The sequence below is a fragment of the Diaporthe batatas genome, assembly GCF_019321695.1.
Source record: "Diaporthe batatas strain CRI 302-4 chromosome Unknown Contig00003, whole genome shotgun sequence".
NCBI lineage: Eukaryota > Fungi > Ascomycota > Sordariomycetes > Diaporthales > Diaporthaceae > Diaporthe > Diaporthe batatas.
In genome coordinates, this window is record NW_025408550.1 from 5783612 (window position 1) to 5810036 (window position 26425).

At 57.0% G+C, this 26425-nt stretch overlaps 4 protein-coding genes across 4 annotated transcripts; 2 read left to right on the forward strand and 2 right to left on the reverse strand.

Annotated features, from left to right (window-relative positions):
- The first annotated feature begins 343 nt into the window (after positions 1 to 343).
- KVR01_003384 (uncharacterized protein) lies at positions 344 to 6353 on the forward strand. Its single transcript, XM_044785620.1, has 3 exons — positions 3858 to 4839; positions 4951 to 5085; positions 5150 to 6353. The coding sequence occupies exons 1-3, from the start codon at positions 4600 to 4602 to the stop codon at positions 5423 to 5425; spliced, it is 651 nt and encodes a 216-aa protein (XP_044648399.1). The 5' UTR covers positions 3858 to 4599; the 3' UTR covers positions 5426 to 6353.
- On the forward strand, positions 1781 to 2629 carry KVR01_002108 (uncharacterized protein; the record flags this gene model as incomplete). The annotated part of the gene is made up of 2 exons (XM_044789066.1): positions 1781 to 1871; positions 2280 to 2629. 2 exons carry the CDS (start codon positions 1781 to 1783, stop codon positions 2600 to 2602), a joined length of 414 nt encoding a protein of 137 aa, XP_044647123.1. The 3' UTR covers positions 2603 to 2629.
- Positions 6354 to 9500: 3147 nt separating the features above from the next.
- Positions 9501 to 10796, reverse strand: KVR01_002857 (uncharacterized protein). Its single transcript, XM_044781621.1, has 2 exons — positions 9921 to 10796; positions 9501 to 9849 (listed from the first exon to the last, which is right to left on the reverse strand). The coding sequence occupies exons 1-2, from the start codon at positions 10421 to 10423 to the stop codon at positions 9741 to 9743; spliced, it is 612 nt and encodes a 203-aa protein (XP_044647872.1). The 5' UTR covers positions 10424 to 10796; the 3' UTR covers positions 9501 to 9740.
- A 7856-nt stretch (positions 10797 to 18652) lies between these two features.
- Positions 18653 to 22680, reverse strand: KVR01_002343 (uncharacterized protein). The gene is made up of 4 exons (XM_044792208.1): positions 21941 to 22680; positions 20548 to 21817; positions 19572 to 20482; positions 18653 to 19470 (listed from the first exon to the last, which is right to left on the reverse strand). The coding sequence occupies exons 2-4, from the start codon at positions 20759 to 20761 to the stop codon at positions 19351 to 19353; spliced, it is 1245 nt and encodes a 414-aa protein (XP_044647358.1). The 5' UTR covers positions 20762 to 21817; positions 21941 to 22680; the 3' UTR covers positions 18653 to 19350.
- Positions 22681 to 26425: the final 3745 nt, after the last annotated feature.

Consider the following 26425-nt stretch of genomic DNA (forward strand, 5'->3'; position numbering starts at 1 on the left):
TCGCTCAATGACTGTGGTGGTTGCAGCACACTAGTGGGCGGTGGCAGGGACAGGGCCAAGAACGGCGAGCCAATCACTAGCGGCGTTTTGGCACTTGGCGGTCTTCTTAAGGAAGCTGCGGCCTTTCCGTTTTCAGCTTCCGACCTTTCCCGTTGAGACCGTCTAGCCTGCCACCCTGGAAGCAAGTCACTGCGCAACGCCGTCGACTGCGCCTTCCTGCCAACCTGCCTGCCTACTGCTCGTCTGCCTCCCAACCAAAGTACCTGCCTACCTGCCTGCCTTCCTGCCTGCACTCAAAGTAAGTGGATGTCTGAACAGTCACTTGGTCGATCGGGTCCAGAAACGGGAGGAATGGTTGAATGAGTGAATCAAACAAAGTCTTCGTCGTTCTTAACACTTTTTGCCCAGCCAAGTTTTGTCGGCCTTTCCCATTTTGGGACACTTTTTGTCCTTTTCAGCCCCCGTGCACCGCAACAGAGCAATCACACAACACGGCAAGCAGAGCAAGCAAAGCAGGCAAGCAGAGCAAGCAAGCAAAGCAAGCAAGCAAGCATCGTCGTCGCCTACCCAATCCTGCCACCTTTTTGACCGACCTGGGTTAGGTCCTGTTTTGCGGAGCCGAAAGAACGAAAAACCAGAGCCCCGTACCTGGGCTAGCTGCAACAGCCCCGAAAAGGACGCCAGCGCCGAAGAGGAAAGAGGACAAACGAAACCACCGATCGGCGCCTTTGACAACCCAGTGCCTAGCAACAGCACCAACGACCAGGCCGTCGCCATCCAAGCAAGTTCGAGTGAGGCCTAGTAGGGGCGCACCACGACCAAACCGAAGCGAATGCGGCTGCAGCGGTCGAGACCTGGAGAGACTCGGAGCAAGGAGATTTGATACGAGTCGGCCGCCAGTAGGCGCGAGATAGCAACCAAGCAAGGTCAGTCAGTGCTCCCCCACGCCTCAAATCACATCCACCGTTTTGCTCCTGGGCAGGGGCAGCGAGACTGCTTTTTTGGCCCTTGTTTTTTCTGCAAGCGCGCATCGACACCACCTGCTTCGACCGAAGGGCAAGCATTGCATTTACTCAGTCACCTTTCTTCCGTCACCTCAAACAGATACTGCGTTGGCATGCCGTGCCGTGCAGTGCAGGCTCGCAGGCTCGCTCCATCTCGAATCACAATCAAATCACCGATTTGGAAGTAATTTTCCGGCGCACCGATCCTCCTCATCTGTCTGTGCCGCGTCTGCCCTTTGGGCCTCGGCTCTAAGGCTGGACCCGGACATGGGCCTTGGACCTGGGCCTTGGACCTGGAGCCAGTGCTCCCCCCATCTCCACCACATGCCCCAAGGCCCCATGCTAAATCCCCATCTTTTCTTTCGTCCGCGGACCGCAGCCCACATGCAAGCCCGACGTCTGGACCCGGGCGAGTTGTGGCCGGGGCCCAGAGAAGTGCCTGGGCCACAGGCCGTCCATCCATCCATCCACCCGCCGCCTGCCAGCAATTCGTTTGGTTCTGGAGTTCATCCTTGAAATATGAGCATGCGATCCTACAACCCACCTGCAGACCGGACACCTGGACCAGGTACCAATACATCCGCCATCCGTCATCCATCATCCGGCATCCACGCCTTGGAGGTGACGACACATTCGTTGTGGGTGTGCGCCTGGGCACGCACACATATGTACCATTAGACGCACACATGTGCCATACACAAAAATACGTGCGCGCAAAAACACCCACGCACCCCCAGAACATACCTGCCTGTACCCCGGAGAACAGCCCCAACGTCATGATGCCCTGGTCTGGAATGCAGGGCCATCCGCCCCAGGCCGTCGGATCAGCAACGGGAGAGCTGGGCTTTACGGGCTCACGCCGCTGGGGTGTCTGAGTGAACCTCGTCGACTTGTCGCACGGCTCAGGATCCTCATCCCCAATCACACGCCATCAACTAAGGCTCAATCAAAGCCCCCGCTTTTGCACTACCCCTGGCAAAGCAGGCAAGTCGCACCGGATCGCCCACCCACACTCTACGAGGTTGGGTTCCCTGGATTCCCTGGGCACCCAGGGCACCCTGGACACCCTGGACACCCTTGGTCCCCCAAATCTCTCCAGCGAGTCGGACAGAATGCGTCGGCTCCGTCTGCAATCTCTCCCAATCTGCACGCTGCAGGCTCTGCACGCAGCATGATCCCGGCCAGCCTGCGCCTGTTGCACGCCCTGTCGCTGTCAGCGCCTGCCACAGCCTGTCAAGCCCCGTCGACAGGAGGCGCCTGTCCTCGTTTGACCAGTTCACAACGTCTTGACAGCGCGTGGGGCAGCTTCGACTACCACCGCCGCTGTGCACGCAGCACGCACCCACGCACCCACGCGGTGCGGAATCCGACGGTCTGGTCGACCTTCAGATCAAACCTCGCCAAACATAGATCACGTTCGTGTGGTGGCCAATCCCGTCTCAGAGCCCGCCCGCGACGGTGGCAGGCCTACCCCCAAGCCCAGTGGTTCCGCGCTGGAAAAGCTCCGCGCTGGCACGGAGAGGGAACCGGTGCCTTCACTGAGAATCATCCCATTGTGTCCGACCATGCCCATCGAGATTCCTTCAAGTGTCGGGTGATCAATCACCAACCGTTTTCAATAGTTTCGGCCCCTACTTCACCACCTGCATCAGTCTGATGAGTGAGATGCGTGAGAGATGCACCCGCACACCCAGTTTGCTGGAGACCGTCATCCAAGTGGCTCCCGGCCCCATGTCGCCCTGTGGGGCCCTCACTCGGCCCCCTCCCTCGCTGTGCGGAACAAGCCCATTGTCGGAGAGCAGGCACAACAGAGTCTGGGACGCCCAGGGGCCGTCTTGCTGCTTGTGCGGCCCGTACATAGTACTGCTTTCCCTGCTGCCAGCTGCCTGCGCCCATGCACCGGCGAGTGCCTTGGTACAGCCGAAATGGTGCTCTGCAATGCTTGTTACCGCCATTCGCACAGGGTCCCACCGAACACCTCATGGCCAAGTGCAGAGGTCCCAGTCGTCACCACTCGGTCAGCCGGTGCAAGGGGCGGCTGGAAAAGCAAAAGACGGCCCACCGTTCTCCATCACCAGGAGCAGTCCCCACCGCGCTTGTCGTCCGGCGCTGGTCCCCGTCAGCATGGCATGGGCAGCGGCTTGCATGTTGCAGGGGAATGCGCTCGCACTGGGCGCTTCCCGGTCATCTCCCATCCCCATCATCCCCACACTCACCGGAATTGCGCGCTCTCATTTGCTACCTTGTCTCCACCACGGTATCTCTCCATCCTCCGTGGGTCGATGTCGTTAGCAGAATCCGTTGCCTCTGCTCCGACCACAGCTTTCATCTCGGTGCACTGTCCCGCCGCTATGGGGAACAAGAGGCTGGTATCTGAGAAGCCTATTTGCTGACAAGCTGTAGAAACAAACACCAATCCTTCCTGCTTGGGTACCAAAACGTTACCCTGCGCAATCTTCGGGAGCTAAGGCTTCTCGCTGCACAACGTTCCGCCGGGTAACGTACGACAGAGTCAGTGACATTTGACAACCCCCCTCCGAGCTTCGTTGGTGTGCCGAACAACGTGCAAGCAGAGCTTGTATCAGGGCATCGGAGCGCCTTGGATCCAGAGGTAAGGAAACATTCGTCCCATCTCCCTAGAAACCTGCCAGAAACATTCCAGTGCATTGCTACTGTTGCACCCACTCGCCTGCGCAAGACCCTCGATCAAAAGTCGACCGAAACGCTCTCAAAGCCCGACATTAGCGCAGTTCGGCTCGCGACAGTGTCAACTGTGCGCCCACCCCAAACGCCCACCCCCCCTCATTCCCCCTTCACGTGCCCCTTGCCCCGGCTACCCATCATCACAGCGCACTGTATCGCCTCGTCGAACGGGTGGTATTGGAACATTAGCTGCAGGCGGTGCCGCGACTAGCTGCAGCCCTGGTGTTTTCCATTGTTTCCCACCTTCCCACACTCGGCCAAGCAACCCTCCCGTCTTGTTAGGCTAAGGGCTAAGGACACCCCCTCAAAGACACCCCAACCCAACCCCATCTGCCCTTTAACTCTATGGACGTGGCCCGCCGTCCGTGTGCTACTACCCAGCTATTCTCTTTTCAATCATTCGGCAGCCCTCCCAAGCCTGATCAGTCGACGCTCTAGGAACTGACAATCTGTCGGCTTCTCTACAGGGAATCGCGATACCAACACGTAACTTACTCTTCGGATTCAGGCAAACAGCTTTGTTTTTATTACCTCCTGAGTCGTTCGCGAGGCTCGCGTTCAGTCTGTTCCGCACCTTTCCCCTTGTTACCCATCCTGGCATCCGTGACCACTCCCTAAGCGCGACACGACTCGTTGCGGGCGCACTACCAGACTCTCTCTACCCGCTTGTTACCCCCCAAGGTCCTAAATAAAAATTGCTTCCCTTCCCGGACACACCAGGCTCGATCCAGTGCAGCGCCGCAAACCCAGCTCTTCGAGACACAGTCATACAACAGAGCCTCTCACTCGACGCCAGATCAAGTATAGGCAATCCGCACCACACTCAAAACAGAATCTCCACCATCTTGCCTTTTTAAGGCCTTTTTTTTTTTGGGTGATACAATTCGAGACAATGGCCGACATTACCGACCAACACGACCAGACCTCACCCACCGAGCTCGAAGATCACGCTGGAAACGGCGCTTCTGAGACTCGCGGTGTCAAACGCCCACGCCCGTCTGCCGCCGATGATGATGACGACGACGACGAGAAGGGTGGTCGCGAGCGACGTAAGATCGAGATTAAGTTCATCGCCGACAAGTCGCGCCGGCACATCACCTTTTCGAAGCGCAAGGCTGGTATTATGAAGAAGGTAAGCACAACACGCCGAAAGGGCGATCGACAAGAGCGGATTGGGGTTGCATACATGCTAGCTATCATGTTTCTGGTGATGGCTTCGTACTAATCTCAATTTGCAAAATAGGCTTATGAGTTGTCCGTCCTCACTGGTACACAAGTGTTACTCCTCGTGGTGTCGGAGACAGGCCTCGTCTACACCTTCACGACGCCAAAGCTTCAGCCGCTCGTCACCAAGGCCGAGGGCAAGAACCTGATCCAAGTAAGTGCTGCACAGTGTTCCACGACCTCCCTGGTCAGGCGCGTTTCTAATCATATCTGCGCAGGCCTGTCTGAACGCGCCGGAACCTAGCCAGGGCAACGAAAACGGGGTTGACGACTCCAACCAAGTCGACTCTCCCGAAGAGCCCCCCAACCATATGCAGCAACAGCAGGGCCGCGCGATGCCACAAAACCCTCACATGCCTCCCAATTACATGCCCAACGTTGCGCCCATGGATCCAAACCAGGCACTTGCATACCAGAACTACGTCCAGAGAGGAGGGCAGTATGCGATCCCACCTCAAGCCGGCATGCCGCAGCATGCCCAGCATCAATCATAGTTGCTGTTGCATCGCCTCGACCAGCGCGAACCGACGTTGATTCTCGCATGATACCCATAAATATGGAAACTGGGACGACTAAGATCACGGACCGCGACGGTTTATGTTTCCAGGCGTTTCTCGGTTCTGTGGCTCCTCAATGTCACCTTACCCCTTCATCCCTCCAGTTCGTCGTTGGTGTTTCGCCCTTCCTCTCCCTCTCTCACTCACTCTCTTTTTTATTTGGCCACAACTATTGGCGGCCGTTTGTAATTTGCTGGGGTCATCCTGTGCGTGCGTGCATGCATCGCAGCAGTCACCTTATTCCATTTTCCCTTGCCCTCAGGCGTTCGAGTAATCCTCTGGCCGACTATGCACGCATTTACCCCTGCTGCACGAGACCAGACGGGGCGATTGCGACTGGAATCGTATGACGATTGCCGTGTGCGCTTCAAACTCTCTGCAAAACGTGCGGCATGGCAGCGAAACGGTGCCCGTGTGCTAGACCACTTCCACGCCGTCCACGCTGGAGCACCACATTGGTCCCGGGCGACGAAACAGCAGATTTGAGCTAGGGATGAGATCTCAAACGCAGTTATGACCGTCAATGACGGATGGAAATGATGCACCTCACCGATGGTTATGAACTGGAAAGGAATATCTGCCGACACATGGATCTGCTGGAGGGACTTAGACTGTCCCTGTCTTGCCCCGTTTGTCGGAGAAGGCGATTGACTCTGCTAGATGTGGCAGGTTCTTGGTTGGAGTTGATCAAGGGCATCTATGTTTTTCATGATTTCAGCGACGGAAGTGAAGGCGGGGACGAGGTGGGGAGGAGGTGAAGAGGAAATGGGGAGGAGGAAACGATTAGCTACTCTGTAACAACATCATATGGGTTCTCTAGACATACCCGCAACATTAATCGCTCGTTCGACGTTATTACTTCTTGAGGTTGGCCGAAGCTGTCGGAACTTGAGAGAACCAGATTCAGGCCAGGTGACCGTTTTTGGAGAAGCGGACCTTTTCCCGGCATACGCCTACGTTGCTCCTCTCGAAAGGGGGGACGAAGCAGAAGAAATGCCAAAATGAATTTTGTGCCAGGCCGGGCGAAGGGGTTGTGATGCAGGAAGTGGGAGACGGGGAGGGATGGAGGGGTTTTCTCTGCTTCCCAAGACGGTAACTTACACGGACGAACTGCCACTTTACCCAGATTGGATGTAAACCCCATTGAGCCATCCACCCTATCCGCGTGTCAGCCCTATTGATCTCCAGTGACCCGATAATATGAAACTGCCAAACTGGGATATAGGGCAACATTCCCATTTGGGAAGTGAGGGACGGCCGCTGCGAAGGAATGTGGATTTGCGAGTTTTTCTCTTGACAGTGCACGAGTGACCTCAGCAACTGGACAAAATTTGACCTGCCACCGGGCCTCTGGTTTTCTCTCGCTCTTGTCAGGCTCCGAGCAACAATGGCACTGCCAGTCGGCCAAGGGGGAAATGGATGCACCCACGTCCCAGAGGCGTGGGCTTGTGGTTATAGACCGTAGAGACCTTAGCTAGGGTTTCTAACTCTGCCACTTATGTGTTGTCTGAGAGGAACCCCGTGGGGCGGCCCTAGACCACCACGCTGCGGCTTGTGCCTGTTGCACAGCGTGATTCATTGGCTATCTTTCTGTTTCCTTGGCGAGTGTCCTCCTTTCTTTGCTGTCACTTGTGATAGCACGGCAGGCCCACCGCACCGAGAAGGACCGGTCACACAGGAAGGTAGGTGCGAGGCCCCCAGGCTGTTCTGGCCTCTCTCACCGGGTTGGAATCCACTGGATTAGAAATTGAGATAGCCGTCCCAATTCAACCTTGCCACTGGAGTCTTCAAGAGGCGATGACGCCGACGTCCGGGACTTCCCGAACTGCGTCTCTCCTCTCAGGTCTGGGACGGTTGTCCATGGAGGCTGTCTCTGGTGCGGCTTTCAGCTGATTTCCTGCCATATAGGCAGGCATGCGTGTCCCCGTCGTGGTTGGGACCGCGCTGCGCAGATATTGTGTTGCTCACCCGCTTGGGTGGGAGACTGGCGCTGCTCGATCAATCAGGTTCTCTGCAAAGCCGAAGAACCTCAAAGGTGCGCGATAATATGTATACACGGGCTGTTGGAAATTGGGCGGGGGCGGTGCTGGGCGAGTGTTGAAGCGGGCCCACGTCTCGCTATGCAGTCTTCGGGTTTGAGCAGGGCACATGGCGTTGGCCTCACCTGGCCTCACCTCGCGGCGTGGGTTTGGAACAGTAGCGGAGACTATATCATCGTGACAGGGAGCGTGTACTTTTAGGCCAACGTGCAAAGTCTCGAGGTCGATGATCAAATCGATCTGACGGAATATAGGAGGAGGCTTGGGCGAGCGTGGGAGGATTTGTGGACAACGCAGGGGAGAGGTTAATTTTTATAGTCGTTTAGTCGCTCGGCCCTTTCCTTACCGGGCCACCCCGTGCCGGCTCGCACAGAAATTAAATACTGTTATGCTGGAAGAACCTTGCTTGTATCTCCATTGTACCTGCTCATACACATCTCTGATGGGCGGGGTCCGTGGCAAGCGACCATCAGGAGGGCCGCGCCGTGCTGCGCCGCGCGGATGCCCTCGAATCGGAGTTGGGCTTAGACTTGACAAATTCGACCCGAGCAAGATGTGCCCCGCTCTTGTCCTTCTCAAAAGTGTTGCCTAACGAAGTGGTTCTCGCGTCATAAAAAAAGGACCGACAAGAAGCCCATCTATCCTGTAGTGTCCCGTGTCCCAGGAAGCGTGATGCTAGGCGCCTAGTAGCCTTCGGTCGTCCAAGTTGGCCGGGCAGCCGGGCAGCCGGGCAGGGGCGGTGCAGGGCTTCTGATATGACTCCCTGGGGTGGCTCTTCGAATATGTGGCCATGGACGCCGGCATGCGCTTCCGAAAACTAGATGCCCGGCGTGTTGGGTAGGTTTCGCGATACTTGGCCGGCTCGTGTGTCGGTGTTTAGTCAACGGGAACCTAGGTAGTGACCATTAAAGTGGTCCGTAGGGCGCACTGTGAAGCCGTTGCCACAACGCCCTTGAACATAACCGTTGATGACCGAAGATTTCGACGATCCGCGGATGGTTTCAGCCACTTAGCCGTTGTACCCTGACCCAAGGTCCATCAGCGATCTCACATTGGCGGCATCAAACCGAAATCCACACTTCCCTCCTAGGTCTGTAGTACATCTTGAGGACACTCAGCGGGGAAAGCCAGTCTGTGTTCCAAGTGTCAACCCCCGAGCAGCTCCCCAGACAGCCGTTCAGACCTCCTGCGCAGCCAGAGCTACTCGGCTATCAGACAGCATAGTAACGCCAATTCTGATCAGGAACGAGCACGAGGCAAGTGAACCAAAGGCATGTGCTCATTATAGATGGTTGGGCGGACTGGCTAGCCGGCGTGAGGGCAAAAACAGTGATGGAGTCGAGCCCCGTTCAACGCCAAGACGTGCTCTTTGGATAAAGGCACCGGCACAACAGGCGCACACCCATCGCAGTGCAAGAGTACCGAGTACATGAATCAAATACCTTTTTGTTCAATCCGTGCGCTAGCGGTGGAGGGTTGTCAGCATGCAAGGCTTGGTTTCAACAATCCATTTCTATGCCGACGCAGAGGGACGGAGTTTCCTCTGGGAGAGAAGGCGAGCACGTGGTGACGCCGCCCACAAGACCTGGCCATCGCTGGAACCGTAGAATAGTGGGCAGCAATCTTGACTGGATTCACTGACGAGCTGGATTGCAAGCGAAACGACTTGAATGTTGGATGGAGTCGGAGAGACACGTGAGGTGCTCATAGCTCGAAGACACTGCTGCGTGGAATTACACTGGCTCAGGAGTCAGGACCCGAGTTCTTGGGCTGGCTGACATAAGCGGTTTCATGACTGCAGCAAGGGGCTGCGGCAGCCGGGGTCTACTCGGTACTCAAGTACATAAAGCTTGGTTTACGGATCTGGTTCATGGGCGGTGCGGGACAGTGGGCCCACCCCCAAGACGGGCCAAGTTGAGCACGTTTCTCTGTTCTTGGCGGTTGCACCGCAAGCCAGGAGGGATTGAGCACAATACCACGAGGTTGAGGTGGCCTCAAAAACTCAAAATCATATTTCCTGCCTAACATTAGACGGCAAACTAGCCTGCACTAGAACATCGCCGCCGAGTCGAGACGGGTGATTCCTCGAGCCATTCGGCCGTCGAGTGCCCTATATCCGTTGTGACAGCTGTCGTAGTCTGGCCGTCGTGCATTGTACAATGTGACTGACGTGTTGTGTCTGTGTGTCATCCCCTACCCAGCGGTGGATTCGCTCAGTGCTCCGCCATGACCGCATAGCGCCCGGCAGCAAGGCTTCCGAGGAACGTGCCACCGAGGACGGAGAGGAAGTAGCCAAGATTCATGGTCATTACGGCCAACATGCTGCAAAGAAAGTCAGCGACACTGCGGCACGAGGAGGTAAGAGGGGGGAGGGGGGTGGTCGAGAGACGTACAGCAGGTACCCGACACCGGCGATGACAGTATCAATAACGGCCCTGATGGGGTCGACGGAGAACCTCCAGGGGCGGGCGTGGCCGTGCTTCTTCTTGACAACCATGACCTCCTCCTCGACGCCGTTGGCGGAGAGCATCATGTTGTCCTTGAGGCTGTTGCGGGCGAGGTCGTCGGGCAGGGTGCGGCGGCCATTGACGACGACGTAGCGGCGGTTGAGCTCCTGGTCCAGCCAGCGGTTCTCCTGGATGGCCTTGAGGGCAAACAGAGAGCGGAAGATGGCAGCCAGCATGATGAGGAAGATGCATGTCGCGGCGTAGGTGCCGGCGTTGGTGGGGGTCCACATCTCCGAGTACAGCGTGGTGGCGATATCGTTGTGGAAGGCGACCATCATGGTGGCCATCATCGAGGAGCCGCCGTCCATGTCCATGCCCTCCATGCCCGCCATGCCCGCCATGGAGGCTGCGGCTTCTACCTCGTCGCCGTGTCTGGGGAAGATGGCCATTGTGTCGGGTTCGGTCTGTTACTGCGCCGTGCGTGTGAAGTACAGCTGGACGTTGGTGGTGGTGATGATGATGGACGGCGTGGGGGTGTTGGGCTGGACCGGCAGGTATTATTGAACTAGGGTTGACTTCCAGAGTGCTGACAAGAAGTGAAGGCGTGTCTTGGATGGGGAGGGGAAGGCCAATAAGTATATGGATGGGCCATGTGTTTTTGTTTCAACGGCAGCGACACCACCCTCGAGGCCTGCGCAGGCACAAGAATGAGCAGGTTTGGAACAAGCACCAAGTCGAGACGAGGGCCGTCGAGCCTCTTCGCTCTTCCCGTTGCTGGTGCTGGTGCTTGCAGGGGGGAAACTTGCTCACTCAGGAAGCCCGAGAGCATGTAATACTGTCTGTGTAAACCAACGTGGGGAAGGTTTCCAGGTAGTCTGTGTTAAGCATGCGTTAGCAGGGGCGCGCGGCTGACCATACCAGAGGATAGCAGAGGGTACGAGGCAACTTGCTCAGGCTAGCCCGGGATGCGTTCGTTGCACTCGTCCTGGTACTCGGTACTCGGCACTTGGCTCTGCTGCGGTTTCGTCTGAGCTGCCGCCGATCCTCACCTCTGTCGCATGGTGGAATCCAAATATCAGCCCTCCTGCCCTCCTCCTGCCTTTTCCCGGCAGCAGCAATGCTTCATGCGAGCATGCGTCCCGAGCTCCCACGCTGCCAGGCTGCCAGGCTCCACGATCATCAGCGATCAGCGGCGTCTGTCTGCCTCCCCTGCCCAGCCGAACCCTCCACGGGTTCCGGTGCAGATCCCACACAGCCAAGCGCCCTCCCCCAGACCTTGTCGTCCCAAATCTCTGCTCCGCCAGATGCCGACGAGCCTCACCACACACTACCGAGTCTTGACTCGCCCTTGGCCGCGTCGAACCACTCCGGCCTGCTGCGATGCCATCTTGGTCCCTTCTTGGGTGCCAATGCGGCGGCATCATACCTCATCGCTCAGCGGATGCCCAGGCTTGTGTGAGCCTTGCCGGTCTGGGCGCGGGCGCCGATGGCTGGCCCTTCCTCAGTCGTCCCATCGCGACCTCGCATCGAATAGGAATCTAAACATAGCAGATCAACCCTGGCGTTGTCGTATCATCTCGTCATGTGCCTCAGCGCCTCGCCCGGCCAGCGTGTCTTGGCGTATCATGGTATTGCCCAGCTCAGCTCTTTGACTTGCTGGGACTATCAACGTCGCTATCACCAACTCAATAACGTGTGCCTTTTTCCTCAAGTGCTGTGATGGGCCGAGTTACGGTAGAAACACCTTGCCCAACCCGGAAGTCCGGGTTCCCGAGCCATTCGTGCCCGTTTCTACGATTTGTTGAATGGCATCTGCTATGTCCGTACACCGAGCGCCCAATATGACGCCGTCCTGGTGAGAAACACTTGCAAGGGCATCGTCGGCGTGTGGAAGCTGGGCTGTCTCTGCGCTCAAGGTTTCTCCAGATCCATACAAAGTCGAGCACAAATCTGTGCCTTGTTATCTTCTGCTTGTTTGACATGGCCTGAAGATGTCCATTATGGGGAAGGCAACAGGAGAAAGCCGTGGGGGCTGCTGCAATGTTGCTAGCGGTGCTTCGCTTTCGACTATATTTGAGCTTTTCGTCTGAAACCCTGCTTCCAAGGTTCCGAGCCAGCACCATCAATGCGAAGCCCGTGGTGCCGAGTAGTACACCAAGGGAGAATAGATCTAATCCTTCTTAGCCTTGTGTGCCATCATCAAAAAGGTTTCCTCATCGAGGCAGGCCATGCGCTGTCTCGGGAACACTGACATGGCGTCAGCTTGAAACTTGCGTTCGCAGCATGCGTCCTTCTGTGTTGCCAAATTCGAGCAAGTTTCAAAACTCTCGCTCCAGCATGCCGTGAAATTGCTTGATGCGCGAAACCGCTACCTCCAATAGCCGCTTCCTCGCCTGGCCCGGATGTGGTAGAGCAACTGAGCTTCTAAGTAAACGTCCGTCCACGGGGGTGCACATGTGGGCATATATACTCAAACCAGGTTTTCGAAGCCGAGCTGCAGAGGCTTCAGGTTGCGTTTGAGGTTTGTAATTTGGTCGCTCCTGCGCCAGATGTCCTTCTTCCAACCGGTTTCGTGGGATCTGCCCACCACTCGAGCACATGAGTCTATGATGGTGTGTGTTTGCGCTGTCGCCACGGCCGAACAAATTTCTCTCCCTCTGATGCTATGTTACGAGGCATTTGACTCGCATGTTTACCTAGGTAAGATTCACCTCTGCTTGTTGGCTTGGTGCTAGCAGCCCGTGCATTAGAACTCTGCAGAACCATCAGACGTCATCACACTCAAAGACACTGCAAGGTACTTCAGGTTGCTGTTGAAGATCGCGGAAGATACCCGGTCTTCGGCAGCTGGCCGGGCCGCCGGCGGCCTTCTCTTCATGCGACACTTTACCGTACCTTCTAAGGAAGCTGGTAACAAGGCGAAGGAGGATAGTTCTGGTAGGTGGTCCAAAGTCCGTGAACTCATTACTTTGGATTCTTATGTCTACTTGGCGGGAGAACATATGCCGCAAGGTTGCGTCACAGTTTGATGGCAACGATATGTCAAGGCATTGGGATCCAATGAGCTCTACAAGGGGCAGACATGCGCCCTTGTTGTGGATCCAGGGATCTGCCAATCTATCTGTCTCAAAACATGGGCAGACGTCACTGTACTCTGTGTAATACCGCTACAGTCCCCCGTGACTATCTTACTACGCGTCCCTGGATTACCGATGCTCTCGTGGCATGCCACTCATCTTAGTCTGTCCCATCTTGATGGAGTACGCCCCAGGTGCTCGTAGGGATGGATCCAAGCTGCAATTTTCCAGTGGCGCGAGGAGCAGAGACCTAGAGGGCCCCCTTGTGCCGGCCTCGCGCTGTGGGTTCAAAGGAACCCCGGAGCCCATACTTGGAACATGTGTTCCTGTCTCACGAATCTCTGCGCATCCTGAGATATGTTTACTGGTGTGATGGACAGTCTTCGCATCAAGGATAGCGTTCGCCAACGTTGAGGCACCTGGAGCTCCAACACCAGAAGCCATTTGGACTCGAGCAACCTGCATCTTCACCTTTTTGCTTGCGCATCCAAATTATGGATAAAGGGGAGCAGAATTATTGCGGTCGAAGACCTCGGGAGCAAACAGACAACCCTCCCCCGTGCCCGAATAGTCATGAAATACCTTCATATTCTGCAGACCATCGCTGATATTTTGCTGCTGGTTGGAAACCCTAGCTCGGTCAGTCATAAGTGTCAAGTCCACGCCTTGAGGTTGTGGGTGCATCCATTTTACTCTTGGCTTACTCTGCTTGCCGACTTCGCTTGGACTCGGGATCATCAGCGCCAGAGTCGAACCCTGACGCCTACCCAAATTGGCCACCTCGTCGGACTCTTTCCAGGCGGATCTCGTTGTTCATGCAATTGCTAAAGTGAGCGGGACAGGGTGACCCATGAAGATCGAGGTCCGGCGGGTTTGTGGTTGCGTGGACTCTTGGGGCTGTGTCTCCAAAAGAACCCAGGTCTAGAGACCCAGAAACGGTCTTCAGTCGTCACGATTATTTCTACCCCGAAGCATAAGCCTGTTCGACGGCTTCCCCGAGACCCTTGGCTGTAGTCTTTTACTGGGCGTAGAGAGGTACAGTACAGACTGCTACCGCCCCAACGACGATTCCCTCCCGTGAGAGACATTGGTCCCAAACGACCACTTCCTGATAAGTTGTTGCCATGCTCACAGGATGCCAAATCCGCGAACCGAAACGCCGAAACGACTCGAGGGCCCAAGCTGGGCCTGGCACAGCCAACAAAGCCCAAAGGACTACCAGACATCTACCTTGTCATCGCTTCACGACCCTTGGGCCCCTCACCTCCCTGTTTAGTGGCTGTGAGGCAGCGAACACATCCCCGAGAGATTACCATGCCATCTCATCGACTCCGAAACCAATTTCCAGCACTCAGAGATGGGTGTAACCATCACCTCTATATCACTCAGCCTATCGGCCGCAGGGGTCTCACAAAGTACATAATGCGCTTCAGCACGATCGTATCCTGTCCAACGGAACGACTTCAGACAGGCTTCTGTCTGCTTTCGACTAGGGGTAGTCAGTGAGAGGAGAGGGTGGTGGTAGAGAAGAGAGCATAGTGATGTCAAGGGCCATGCGTTCGTGACACACACGGGGAATCTCGGAAGCTGCTCAACTGTCCGCCCAGGCACCCAACTGGTCGCCGTTATGAACACAATCCAAAGACCGTCTGCCCATATGCCTCTAGGTTCTACGTGGACGGCACGAAATGTGACGCCCATGACTGGGGTATTGTTGACTCCGGAGCAACGCCTTACAGAGGGGAGGATTGGGTTTATAAACCACCCGAGAGGCAGCGTGGCGGCTTTTCCAACCTTTAGGGAGCGCATTCCCAAGCCCGTCCAGCACAGCCAGTTTATCAGGTTCACAACACAGAGACAAGGGCTGGCCTTAGTCATAAAGTTTGAATACAGGATTTTCTCAAGCCATCCTAAAGACCCAAGCTCGAAGCCATTCAACAAAACCCACCCCGACCAGGGCGAGCTAACCAGAGGGCACGGGTCCCAGATCAATACCACCAGGCCCAATGAGACCCAAAATCACACTGTGACAGTCCACTAGACAAACAATGATCATGGGGAACATGGCTTCTGAATTCCCAGAGTCCCAGGTGGCAAGAGGCATTACGCTGCCGCGCGGGCTAGACAGAAGGGATCATTGTGCACCTGTCCACCCTCTCACCCAAGAGGGCCTCAGGTGTATGTACATCTGATATTACACCCTAGCCAACGCCATAGCTGCGTTGCAACTCAGCGTTCCACAGACTGTATGATACCGCAAGCGGAGAGGACAAAGTAAGAAGAAGAGGCAGGCCCAGCCCAGACATTCGTGGAACAACGGCCCCGCTGCATCTGGACACCCAATTTCAGCACAAATTCACCCGGGCTACTGCCGTGCGACAGTAGCACCGGTGACAGGCCACGAGAGGGCCCAGGAAGGTAGCCAAGTAGCTATGTGCCACTTCAGTGGCCGGGAACTCGAAACAGAGGCTTGGATGCGCTCACGAGAAGTGGTGGGGTGGGGGGATGGTAGCAAGTGAAGCGCATTGGAACAGCAGAAACAGCCACAGCCGTCATGCCTACCTAGCAGCGTACCCCATCTTGCTCCTGCGTCGCAACGCTTGATTGTGCCTCGCACGACATCTAGCACGGCGTGAGATGGCGCTGGCTTATTCTTCCCAAGACCGACTGGGGAATAGGGATGCTCGCACTTGCAGGAAAGGACGCTCGGCCAGGGGTATCTTCTGGCTTGTTTGCTGGGCTGATCCCAAGGGCGAAACCCACCAACAGGTGTGTTGCTATGCGCGCCCTCATTGTGGACCCAGCTGACGCCCGCAGGGCGGAAACGGGCGTGTTTACTGGTGTTCTGCCACGACTGAAGGTAGTATTGGTGTTTCCCACCCGGGCATTGGGTTGTGAGGGATTGGCGCTGCGCTGCAACAGTAATAAATCCCCGAACCACTTGAATGCCCAGGTGACAGGGACGAAGGATGCCATCATCTCCTGCTCCCGGAGATGTCGGCCGGGTGTGCCCCCTCCCTGCCCAGGGCGGCCGTCCAACCACGGCGCATCCGACCACAGAAGTTCCCTCGGGGCCATCATATCCAAGGGGAAACCCGTTCGGCAGCTGCCAGCAGCCGTGAGCGTTGGGGCCGGGGATCAAGGCGCAGGCCTGACTTGGCCTGCAGACTGCGAGGGCCTGTCGAATGCAGATAGCTGGGGTCCGGCAGGGTGACAGCCATGTGCTTGTACCACGGAGTACCATGGCCAACCCTATGGCTTACTGCAGTAGGTCGCCCATCAGCGGTGGCCACCCGGGCCGAGTCCTACGGTCCCGGTATGGGTGCAGCCACATGAGCCCGAACAGGCCGGAGTTGTCGTCGACCCGATCCGAAATGGCCGGCGCATGTCGTTTGTCGTTTTGACAGGCCACAGCTCTCTGACAGGGTGTCCTGGTCTCCACTGCTACCCCAGATTATGCGGTGGAGTGTCGTTGATACACAACTCAAGCAGGGATGATGCTCCAATCGTACCCACCATAGTCCCGGGGGAGGGGCTCAAGTTCGGAGCCTATTTCAACGACATCTTGTGGTACTGTACTCGGCGCGCGTAGCGCCCAAGGACAAGTTGTCTTCCCAATTGTCTTTGCTGTGCATGTTTGCTACCTGACATCGGAAAGGGCAATATCCAGCAATATCCCCGAATGCAGGTCGGCACGCAGCCCGAAATTTCCTGTGTCCGGGGGGGGGGGGCGTTCAGGTTCTCCGGGTGCAGCCGGCCATGCCGGACCCACGCCTGTGACACCTTACCCAAGACAAGACGGCCAGCAATCCCGATCTGGACAAATGTGGGCGGCGAGCTCTGACAAGACAGTTCTGGGTGGGTAGGGGGCTCGCATCGAAACCGAGATGCTCGGGTCTAGCAGAACCGGTCAGTGTCTTGAAAATAAATTGACAAGACGGTGGCAAGCGTCCCAGCGCAGGTACCAAAGCGGCAGGAAAAAGGACGCGCCTGCTCGGTCCGAAAGGACTCGGTGTCGCACAAGACATAACAGCAAATTTCTGACCGCCATTGTTGACGGTCCAAGGAACGAAACGCATCGTCGTGTGCGTGGCCCAGGTTCAGCTTCGAGGACGGGGGAGATGAGGGCGGGCGAGGTCGGGGCAGAGTTGGACGAGGAGAGGCCCGGAAGCTGGGACCCGCGACGTCTTACTTGTGCGACATGGCTTGCCTCCAGATCCATAGTCACGGAATTTGACTGCTTTGAGCCTGAGAGGATTGGTGGAGAAACACCCAATTCGAGGCGAGCGCTAGGTTTGTGGTCCCCCCCAGGGATTGACTCGAGGGGCGAGGGGCGAGGGGCGAGGGGCGATGATCTCGGCACGGTGTTGTGCTCTCAGGCGCAATCTCTGCGTGGATTTATTGTCTTGGAGCTGGAATAGCAGGGCGGATGAGGTCGGTGACGGTTGCTCGGACGAGGTGCAAAGACAGTGAAGGCCGAGAGCAAGGTCAGCCGTGGGCCTGTGAAGGCCGCTTACCCCCCCTCCCCCCTCCCCCCCTTTTGCCCACTTTCACCGGTCAGTGATGGCTGGTCCTTGGGATCAGCTCTTTATACGTGGCTGCGTGCGGCGTACAGGAGGGCCCGGTCTGCTGAGTGGTCACGGGGGGGGGGAGGGAGGGGTTGAGACCCTCTTGGTTGTGGTGCAGGCTGTGATCTCCAGTGGGGAGGGACCAGGGCTTGCAGGTGTTAATGCTGGCTGGATGTTGTTGACATGCCTGTCTGTTGGCGGCCTGGCTTGAGTGACCGTGGGGGTGCCTTATCTAGGCGGGTGTTTGGCAGCCATGACAGGTGCATGATGACCTGTAAGCAGACAATATTTTTTGACGCGTAATGGATGGGGAAGGGGACTCTCCCAAGCATGCGGTCGGTCGCCCCTTCGTCCGCAACAACAAACCAGCCCGGGTTGTTTTAGGTATCAATCGCGTCCTACACACCATGGCACCTCCCCACACAACCGTCCGCTCGGGATCCCAAAGCCTCGTGGGCACCTTACTGTGTTTCCCAAGGACCCGAGGGGGAGCGCCCTTGCCACCCCTCCCCCCTCCTCGCAGGGAGCCACCTGCCCGCTAGTCAAAACCCAGGACGGAATCAAGGGGTGGGACGCTATCACCCGTTCGGGGTGCTGTGTGGGCAACGGCCAAATTGCGCCCCTCTGGCACTCTGGCTGTCTTGTCTCACTCGAAGGGGGTGGGCACGCGCTGAAGAATGTGGCCCGCCTCTGTCCTGCCCGCGAGGCTGCCGCTTACTGCAGATGGGGCACGGCGGCTGCAGCAAAGGAGACAAGCCAGTGACAAAAAGACAAAAAGACGACAGGGCGAAGCCAGCTTCCAGGTTGGGCCTGATGATCGCTGTCTCAGATACGACGTCACAACTGCACCTGCACCTGCACCTGCACCTGCACCTGCACCTGCACCTGCACCCGCACTCGCACCTGCACCCGCAGTTCTGTTGACCTCTCTCGATCTGGGCCTCTGGGAGGACCGAGCTCGGTGGGCAGTCCCCATAGCCAGACCTGGCAGGTGGTGCTCTTGTCGAGATTGACCCTGAGCCGGGCTTTCGAGCCGTGCGTTGCAATGCTTTCATTGTACATACATGCCTCGCAGTGGCAGTCAACAACCGCGGAAGTTACGACTAAGGATTTGTTGGTCAAAATATGACCCCCTGATGACAATTAACTCCTCATGACAAATGCCTTCAGTCAACACAAACTCCATTAAATCCCCAGGTCCAGCCTCCATATCCACCCAATAAATGCCCCGTGCAAACGACTAGAAGCTGTACTGTATGATAAAACAGCCTTGCCCGTGTCCCGGTTGTCCCGATTGTCCCAATCTCATGCGCCCGCCCTCCTGGCCCCATGCCTCTGACCCTATAGCACACAGAAAAAGAAGTACCAAGAGAGAGTCTGCTCCGCCTCGGTGTTGTTTGTTCCCTTTTCTTCACATACTCTCCTTTTGCCCTGTCCCCGTAACCAGTGACCATTTCCTGTCCTGAAGAACGCCTCGCCATGTTTTTTTTGTTTGACAAGCCTGCCACATGCCCAATGGAACAGCCACCAGCCTGGAACGCCTATTGCAGCAATTTCGGCTCCTCAGGCGTCGAAGCTGTCCAGGCAGAGCCATTGAAACAGCCGTGTGAGCCCGAGGAGCTGTTCGCAAGCAACTACCAAGTGCCGTCGGGCCTGTCGAGTTGTGTCTTGCGGCCTAGAAAGACCCATAAATCCGCCGGAGCCCCCACAGGATTCGATTCGGTTTTCGAGCTACCTCTTGGGGTCTCTCGGTGACAACTCGCCGCTGTTGCCCTGGCTTTCTGTAGAAGACGGGCTCCCATCTCTCTTGTCCTTGCCGTCTTTCCCACAGCACTTCACGAGCTTGTGTCTCTGTGAGCACGCACAAAGTTAGTTAGCAGGGTGCAAGAGGGTAGACCACACGTGTCTCGGCCTGCCAAGGTGCGAGGCACTGACACTGTCCCAGCACTTACCTTTAAAGCGTCTTTTCTGGAGAATGCCTTCTCACACCCGTCACAAGGGAATGGCTTCACTGCCCAGTGTATCCTTTTGTGCCTCTTGAGGTCGTGGTTTCTCGTAAACGCCGTTGGGCACTGGTCGCACTGATGCGGTTTGTCCGGCTGTCGTTGTTGTGACTGGAACATCATGCCGCTGAAGTGGCCCCCGTACGCTGCCGCCGCCGCGGCTGGAGAATAATGCGACACCAGGGCCATTGGCTGCCCCGGGTTGCCTAGGTTGTGCATATACTGTTGTTGATGCCCAGAAGAGTAAGGGGACAATCTTCCAGGCCCCTGGGCAGGCGGTGGGGGCCCTGGGGGCCCTGGGGGCCCTGAGCTTCCCAGTGGCGAGATTGGTGCTGCCAGACCTGGACGCGTCGACGAGGGCATTGTTGACATGGGCAACATTGACGAGATTCCTGGAACGTAAGGGGGCACTGTCCCCGAGGGGCTGGGGAACGAGGATGAACGACCAAGTGGTGGCGTCGGGCGTGGCGTGTAGCTTGTGGAATTCTGCCGAAATGGTGGTAATATCCCGTTGCTGCTGCCGTTGCTCGTGGCTTGGTCGATGGAGAGATGTGACATGCTCGTTGCGGGCGAAGAGTGAAATGATGGAAGCGTGTCGCCTGGTGTCGTCGCCGTGATTGGGGAGATGCTGTGTGCCGTCGTTGAGGGCATTGTATTCATGTTCTGGAAGAAGAAACCGCCTTGGTTGAGCGCTCCCGGCGTTCGGTTGCCATACTGCTGTGGTGATCGGCCAGCCCAAGAGTCGTGGGTTCCCCACGTATAACCGGTTCCCCCAGCATGCGACTCAGGAGAGGAGCCGCCATGCATGTTCACTGGGGACGTTTGCAAGGTCATGGCTCCCCCATCAGCGACTGATCGTCCTGGCCCAAAATGTCAGTAAAACCAGCCCAGAGTTCACGGGAGGGACAACGAGACAGCGACGAACTATTGCTGGGGTGGCCACTCGAAACAAGAAGCGAGGAAGTTGTGACTGGGGCTGGGGGAGGTCTACTCGTACTGGGAATATCTGAAGCTGGGTACTGTGACTGTGGGGGGAGGCTTGGAAAAGGCGGCATCATCAGCTGGCGACCGGTTCCAGATTCTGGCGCCGGTCGGTGCCCGTGGCCATGACCCAGATGGTCGGCGTGGTTTTCCATCATTTCGTTGATGTGGAACTGCTGTATGGCAGATGCCTCTGCGATGTAGAGCCCGCGTAAATGGAGCTCGATGTGCGTACAGAATGCGCACAAGTGGGGAGCTGATTTGCCGAGATCCAGAAAAGGAGATCAGAGAAGTGATTGTCTGCTCAGTCCGACAACAATAGTTCCTGAAACCTTTTGGCTTGAAGTCTCGTCAAGGGGGCCGAAGAGGTCGCTGGTCTGCCAGTTCCGCCGAGGGCTATTGTTCCAAAGGAGCGAGGGTGTTGCGCGTTGCGTGAGAGCCGGTGAAGTAGGAAGTACTGATGGTGTTCCCAGCGAGTCAACAACCAGAGACACTACGTGGGATACGTGTGCCTGTGTACAGCGGTTGAGTGAAGCTGCCGGAAGAGACGATGGACGTTTGTTACGGGATGACAGATTCCACGCCGCCTTTCTATACCATATGTATTGAACAAAGATTATTCTTCAATGGACAGAAGGCTGCTGGGTTGGGCTGGAAGGATCCGGGGAGCTTGGGGGTGGGGACCAGGGAGGTCTTCTAATGGCGAGCTGTGTTGCACCGAGCTGCAAGACCCAGCTAGGTCAGGGCCAGATATTTTTGGCCCGGGGGGTATGGGTTTGTGCAATGTCTCGTCGAGTAGCCTCAGATGGGCTAAAATGAAATGTAACAGAAGGGGCAACGCCTAGGTCGTCCGATGCCCAATATCAGTACGGTAGAACGAGGTGACTGGTCTCGGGTTGAGTTCCTGAGCCCTCAGCCTTGAATTGACGAGTGTCTTTCAACCCCGGGACAGGACTGTGGTGGTTCCTGTCTTATGCTGGAGCCCCTCGCAGATGTCTCCCTTTTGCGAATGAGGCTAAGGCACGCTGTGCGGGTTTCTGGCCGAGCTGGTATGAACTGCGAGAAAAGACAGCACAAGTAGAGGCAGGGTACCCAAGACGGCGAATGAGGTGCCCGAGGCAATGGGAGCCCAGGGAATATTAGCGTAGGTGAGTGCTTCCGGGATTGGGATACGTGCTGTGGCGCCCGAAAGCTTTTGGTTGTGGGATGCTGGCCTTGCTCTGCGTTAATCGAATGAAATCCATGCAGGGGGGCTTGCCAACTCTTTTGAGACCCCCTGGATGATCCTCCTACACAATTGGCCCGCTGAGGAGTACAAGGTGACAGAGAATACTCACAGTACGCGAACCCGGCCAGGCGAACCTCAGATACGCCAGCGTGAGGCGGGACTGACCAGGAATCTGGTTGCCTTGGGGCTCGCTTGGGCAGAGTCTTTCGAACGGTCAGGACTCCAGGCCAGTGGTCCCAGGTTGTTGCGTCAGGAGAAAAACCACAAGAACTGAAGTCATGCGAACGGTGTGGATACAGCGAAGGTGGTCGTTGTTGTTACCGAGCTGTCGGTTTCGCGAGGCACTATTACACTCTGCGCACATGAGGTGTGCTCGCCCTACTACAGAGAGGTCCCGCTGTCAGATCAAAAGCAGCAGGCACACAGCTAATATTTGCGAGAATGATGAGGGAAGGCAGTCAACTGTTTGAACGGACGTCTGTGTGGACCACGCTTTAGTGTAAGCGTCTCCAGCCTGCAGAACCTCCGGGCTGTCTCATGATCTGCTTGTGGATGGGTGATTAACTGCAAGAGGAAGCACTGTCGCTTCAAGAAAATATAAGGAGGCTGCCCCTGGAGCTTGAGGGTAGCTTGAGGGTCAAGCCAGGCGACCCTTGACCTGACAGGGATGGTGAGATAGACAGAGCGGCTGCCGGAGTGGATATGCAGATGCAGATGGCGGGCAATCTTGGAAGCTGAGTTCTGAGAGTAGCAAGGGTAGATCACGCGGCTTAAACCAGGCCTCGGACAGGACGTCAAGCCCCTCCGAACCCATGGGGCCTTGCATCGGGACACTGGGTTGAGTCGTCGATGGCATGTGGGAAGAGGTTTCCGCGGTACGTAGCAAACCGCGCCAATTCCCAAGGCAAAGGAAACGGTCTAGCGGATCCCGCTTGCTAGCACGTTTGGGTCCAAAGCCTGGGCATTTGCGCTTGGATCCAGAAGGATGAGCACCCTGTGTTCAGCAGAAGGGTGTCGATCAAGGGGGGCGGAGGTGAAAGAGCAGGGGGCAAGGCTGGCGGTTTACAAGCACACTGGTGAATACGCTTGTCAGATTGGGCTAGAGCCATCGATAATCTCCCTAGTGACGTTGGTGTGCTGGCTGATCTCTGCGTAGGAGACCGACCAGACAGCAGAGGGAGCGGCGAGGTCCACGTACAAGGGCGCACTCCGGGAGCCCGAAGGACATGCCGTACAGGAGACATGTCTCCGTACTCTGGTCATGGGCCAGCCCACGTCGATAGATGAAATTTGCGAGAGACATCGCAGAAGAACAAAAAGAAAGACGTGACAAGAGTGCTGAGGTACTGGCCCGGCTGGGCCAACCAGGACAATTCCCCATGCCCAGAAGGGCTAGACCTGCCATGCCCTGTCCGTCTCTGCCACGCCCAACCCCTGTCACTGTTCTCGGAAAGGAATAGACACCGTAGCATTGGGGAGCCAGCCCCCATGTCTGGTGTTCCTGTCCCCCATAGCTGCACCAGGTCTCCGGGATGAGCTTAAAGGGTCTGGGCTCGGGCTCGGGCTCACGCCACGCACCCATCCTATTGGGATGCTCGCGCTATCTGCAGTACATGTATGTACTTCCTTGCACCTGATAGATGCTGTACCGCGCAGAGCTTGGCGAGAGCCCACACACCGCAGAATCCCTGTCTCAGGGACCTACCAAGAAGTCGAGAGAACACAATCCGTCCGCCGCACGCGCCGCCGTGAGCTGAACTGGTTCGTTGATGCTTGATTGACGCCTTGTTCAGGTACAGGCGAGCCAACACGGCGGACAGCATCGCGCTTGGAGACCTTTTGGTATTCCCCATCCGTGCAAAGAAGCGCTCAATATGAGCCGACCGCCACGGAGATGCCAGCTCTGGCGCCCGTGCGGGGTGCCCGCCACGTTTCGCTCTCCATCGCCGTTTTGTGACATGCAGTCTGGAGAGAGAGCCAATAGCTGGTGTGTCGGAAGAGTTGGCCATAGATGAAATAGTGAGGCAGGAATGAGATACGCCTAAAATCACGAGCGGTGGGTGTCCTGTGTAGTACTCGGTTGGTATGCGCTTGTGGGGGATGTGGTCGAGATATTCAGAAGCCAGTGTTCCGTGGAGACATGTAATTAAGTTCATGCATGGCTTTCACGGCATCAGATCGTGTTACTAAGGTCTAGTATCGCCCATAAAGGCCGTACCTGGAGGTACTTGTCCGGGGGATAGGGGTTTTAGGAAGAAACATGTACCGCTGACAACTCTGTCGCGCCCAGTCTGTAGCGAATTCAAAACGGGGCTCCTCTCGACCACGTCCGATCCCTCGAGCTGCGACAAGTCAAGACAGGGAATAAGACAAGTCGCACCTAATCACGCGACGACAAGCTTCCAACCAGTCACAAGGTGCCTGGTTTGGTTGATGTGGACTGCGGGGAGGGAATCGGATGAAAATAGCAGTCCTTCTTTGGGACGAGGTCGATGAATGCGAGCTTGGCTAGGCCGTAGAAAAGTCGGCTTACCGAGGCAGGCGTGTCGGTGGAGGTGTCGGTGGACCTGCAGTCTCCGCTGTGCCGGACCGTAAGGCGACGTCAAGAGGAACCAAACGCGCCGGCAGGTAGATGTCAAAGTTGGCAAGCTGCAACGCTGCGGCAGTGGCTTTGCCGGCACGACGCCGCAGTGATCCTCGGTCGAACGCCTCCAGGCCGGTTCCCGCTGCAAGGGCTTGAGCACCGAGAGTCAGGATCACCTGCCAAAAGTGCGCGCCATATTGACAGGCCAGTGCCCGTGCGTGTCAATTCAGCACCGCAGCTTAGAGGAGTCAACTGGTGTTGGTCATGTCTGGCATCATGGGGGTAGCTGGCATGTGGCCAATGCTGCAAGACGGCCCTGTCATGGACGCTGTGCGACTTCGCGCGTTGTGGCCCGGTCCCGCGTTTGCTCCGATCTACCACAGTACGGAGATGGTGCAATTTGTTTTTTTGATTCCCCCCCCCCACCCCCTTGCTGCGTTGGAGTACGGGCTGATGTCGGGTCCTCTGTGTGACGGGCGACGGTCGGGGACTGAACCAACCGGATAGCTCATTTCAAAATAGGAAGGGGGCCAAGAGCTAGACGTGATAGTGCGTGGGCCCGTAGATGAGGCAGATGAGATAGATGAGGCAGACGAGGAATGCGACTCGTGGTAGTGACGCAGGTATTCAAAGAGGGCAGCGTCCTCATGTGGAATGGTGCATCTGAAGTCGTCAGCTGAATGTTTAGTCTTTTTGATTGCAGGAGGGGAGCAAAGTTTCCAAGGTTTGGATGGAACTTGGGGCATGGGCATCCACTCAGCTTGTGCGCTGGCCACAGGGGACAGCCTTGGACAGCCCGTAGCGCGGTTTTCCGCTTCTCGCCGCAGGCTGCAGCATTAACCATGGGAACGGGGCAATCTGGCCATGTGCAATCAACGAGCCAGCGAGCGAGCGAGCGAGCGAGGACGGGCTACGGTGCGAATGGGTGATGATGGGCGACGGGCGACGAGCGATGGATCGAATCTGGCCCCGAGGGGTGGGGTGGGGGGGAGGACGGCTGCGGGAAGGGGGGGTGGGTTGTTGGGTGCTTGTCCCAGGAGGCGAGCCGTGCGCGCTCCGCTTTGTTCCACTTGATGAACAGACCGTTCCGCGGCGGAAAGATGTGACGAGCAAGGTCCTGCCTCCTTCCTGCCTGTGCCGTAGTGCCCGGCGTGAGTGTACATAGCGCCAGGCCGTACCGTGCTGTGTGCTAGTGTGCATCTGTGCCAGTGTGCACCTGTACGAGTGGGTGTGGTGTGCGCGTTTGAGTGTACGTGTGCTGAGGGCGTGTGCGTGGGTGCGTGGGTGCGTGGGTTGCGCAAAGCGGGTTGATAAAGGTCGCGCTCCCCGCCGGTGGAGAAGGGTGGAATCTACTATACAGTATACACTATTATACATCAAGGTCTGCATATCGTGCCCCGGGGGAGCCCTGTCAGGGAAGACCCTTGCCGCGGATCACACATGGTCCGTCAGACAAGAGAAGGGGGCCCAGAACAAGTTTGGACGAGGCCAAGGGAAAGACCACGAGGGCGATGTCGTTGTACGGAGTACGGAGTACTGCTTGTGGGGCGGCGGAGGGAGAGAGCGTGGAGGGCAGGAGGGCTGCATGCATGCATGGGATGTGTGGGCTGTGGGCTGTGGGCTGTGGATTGTGGGTTGTGGGTTGTGGGTTGTGGGTTGTGGAGGCAGCATTTCTTGCCCAAGACTAGACAACAACATATCATACTGCAGACGGGTGAGGCTGTCAAGCGGCTGTCAAACGTCAGACACATGCCAGAGCCCTCGGCCGGGGCTTGGGCTTCCATCTCCCCACCAGCACCCGCGCCCCCCGGGCAGGCATTGCAGGGCAACACAGGCAGGCAGCACGGACGGGACAGTACCAAGGTAATGGGAGGGGGGGTGGTGGCCTCCTTCCGACCTCTCGAGCAGGGGGTCAGGGGGTTGGTTAACTCTCCGGACACTTGGGGTAGATACGTAAATGATGGAAGGAGGGGGGGCCTGGGGGTGGTCCAAGGGGGTGGTGCGGCCGGT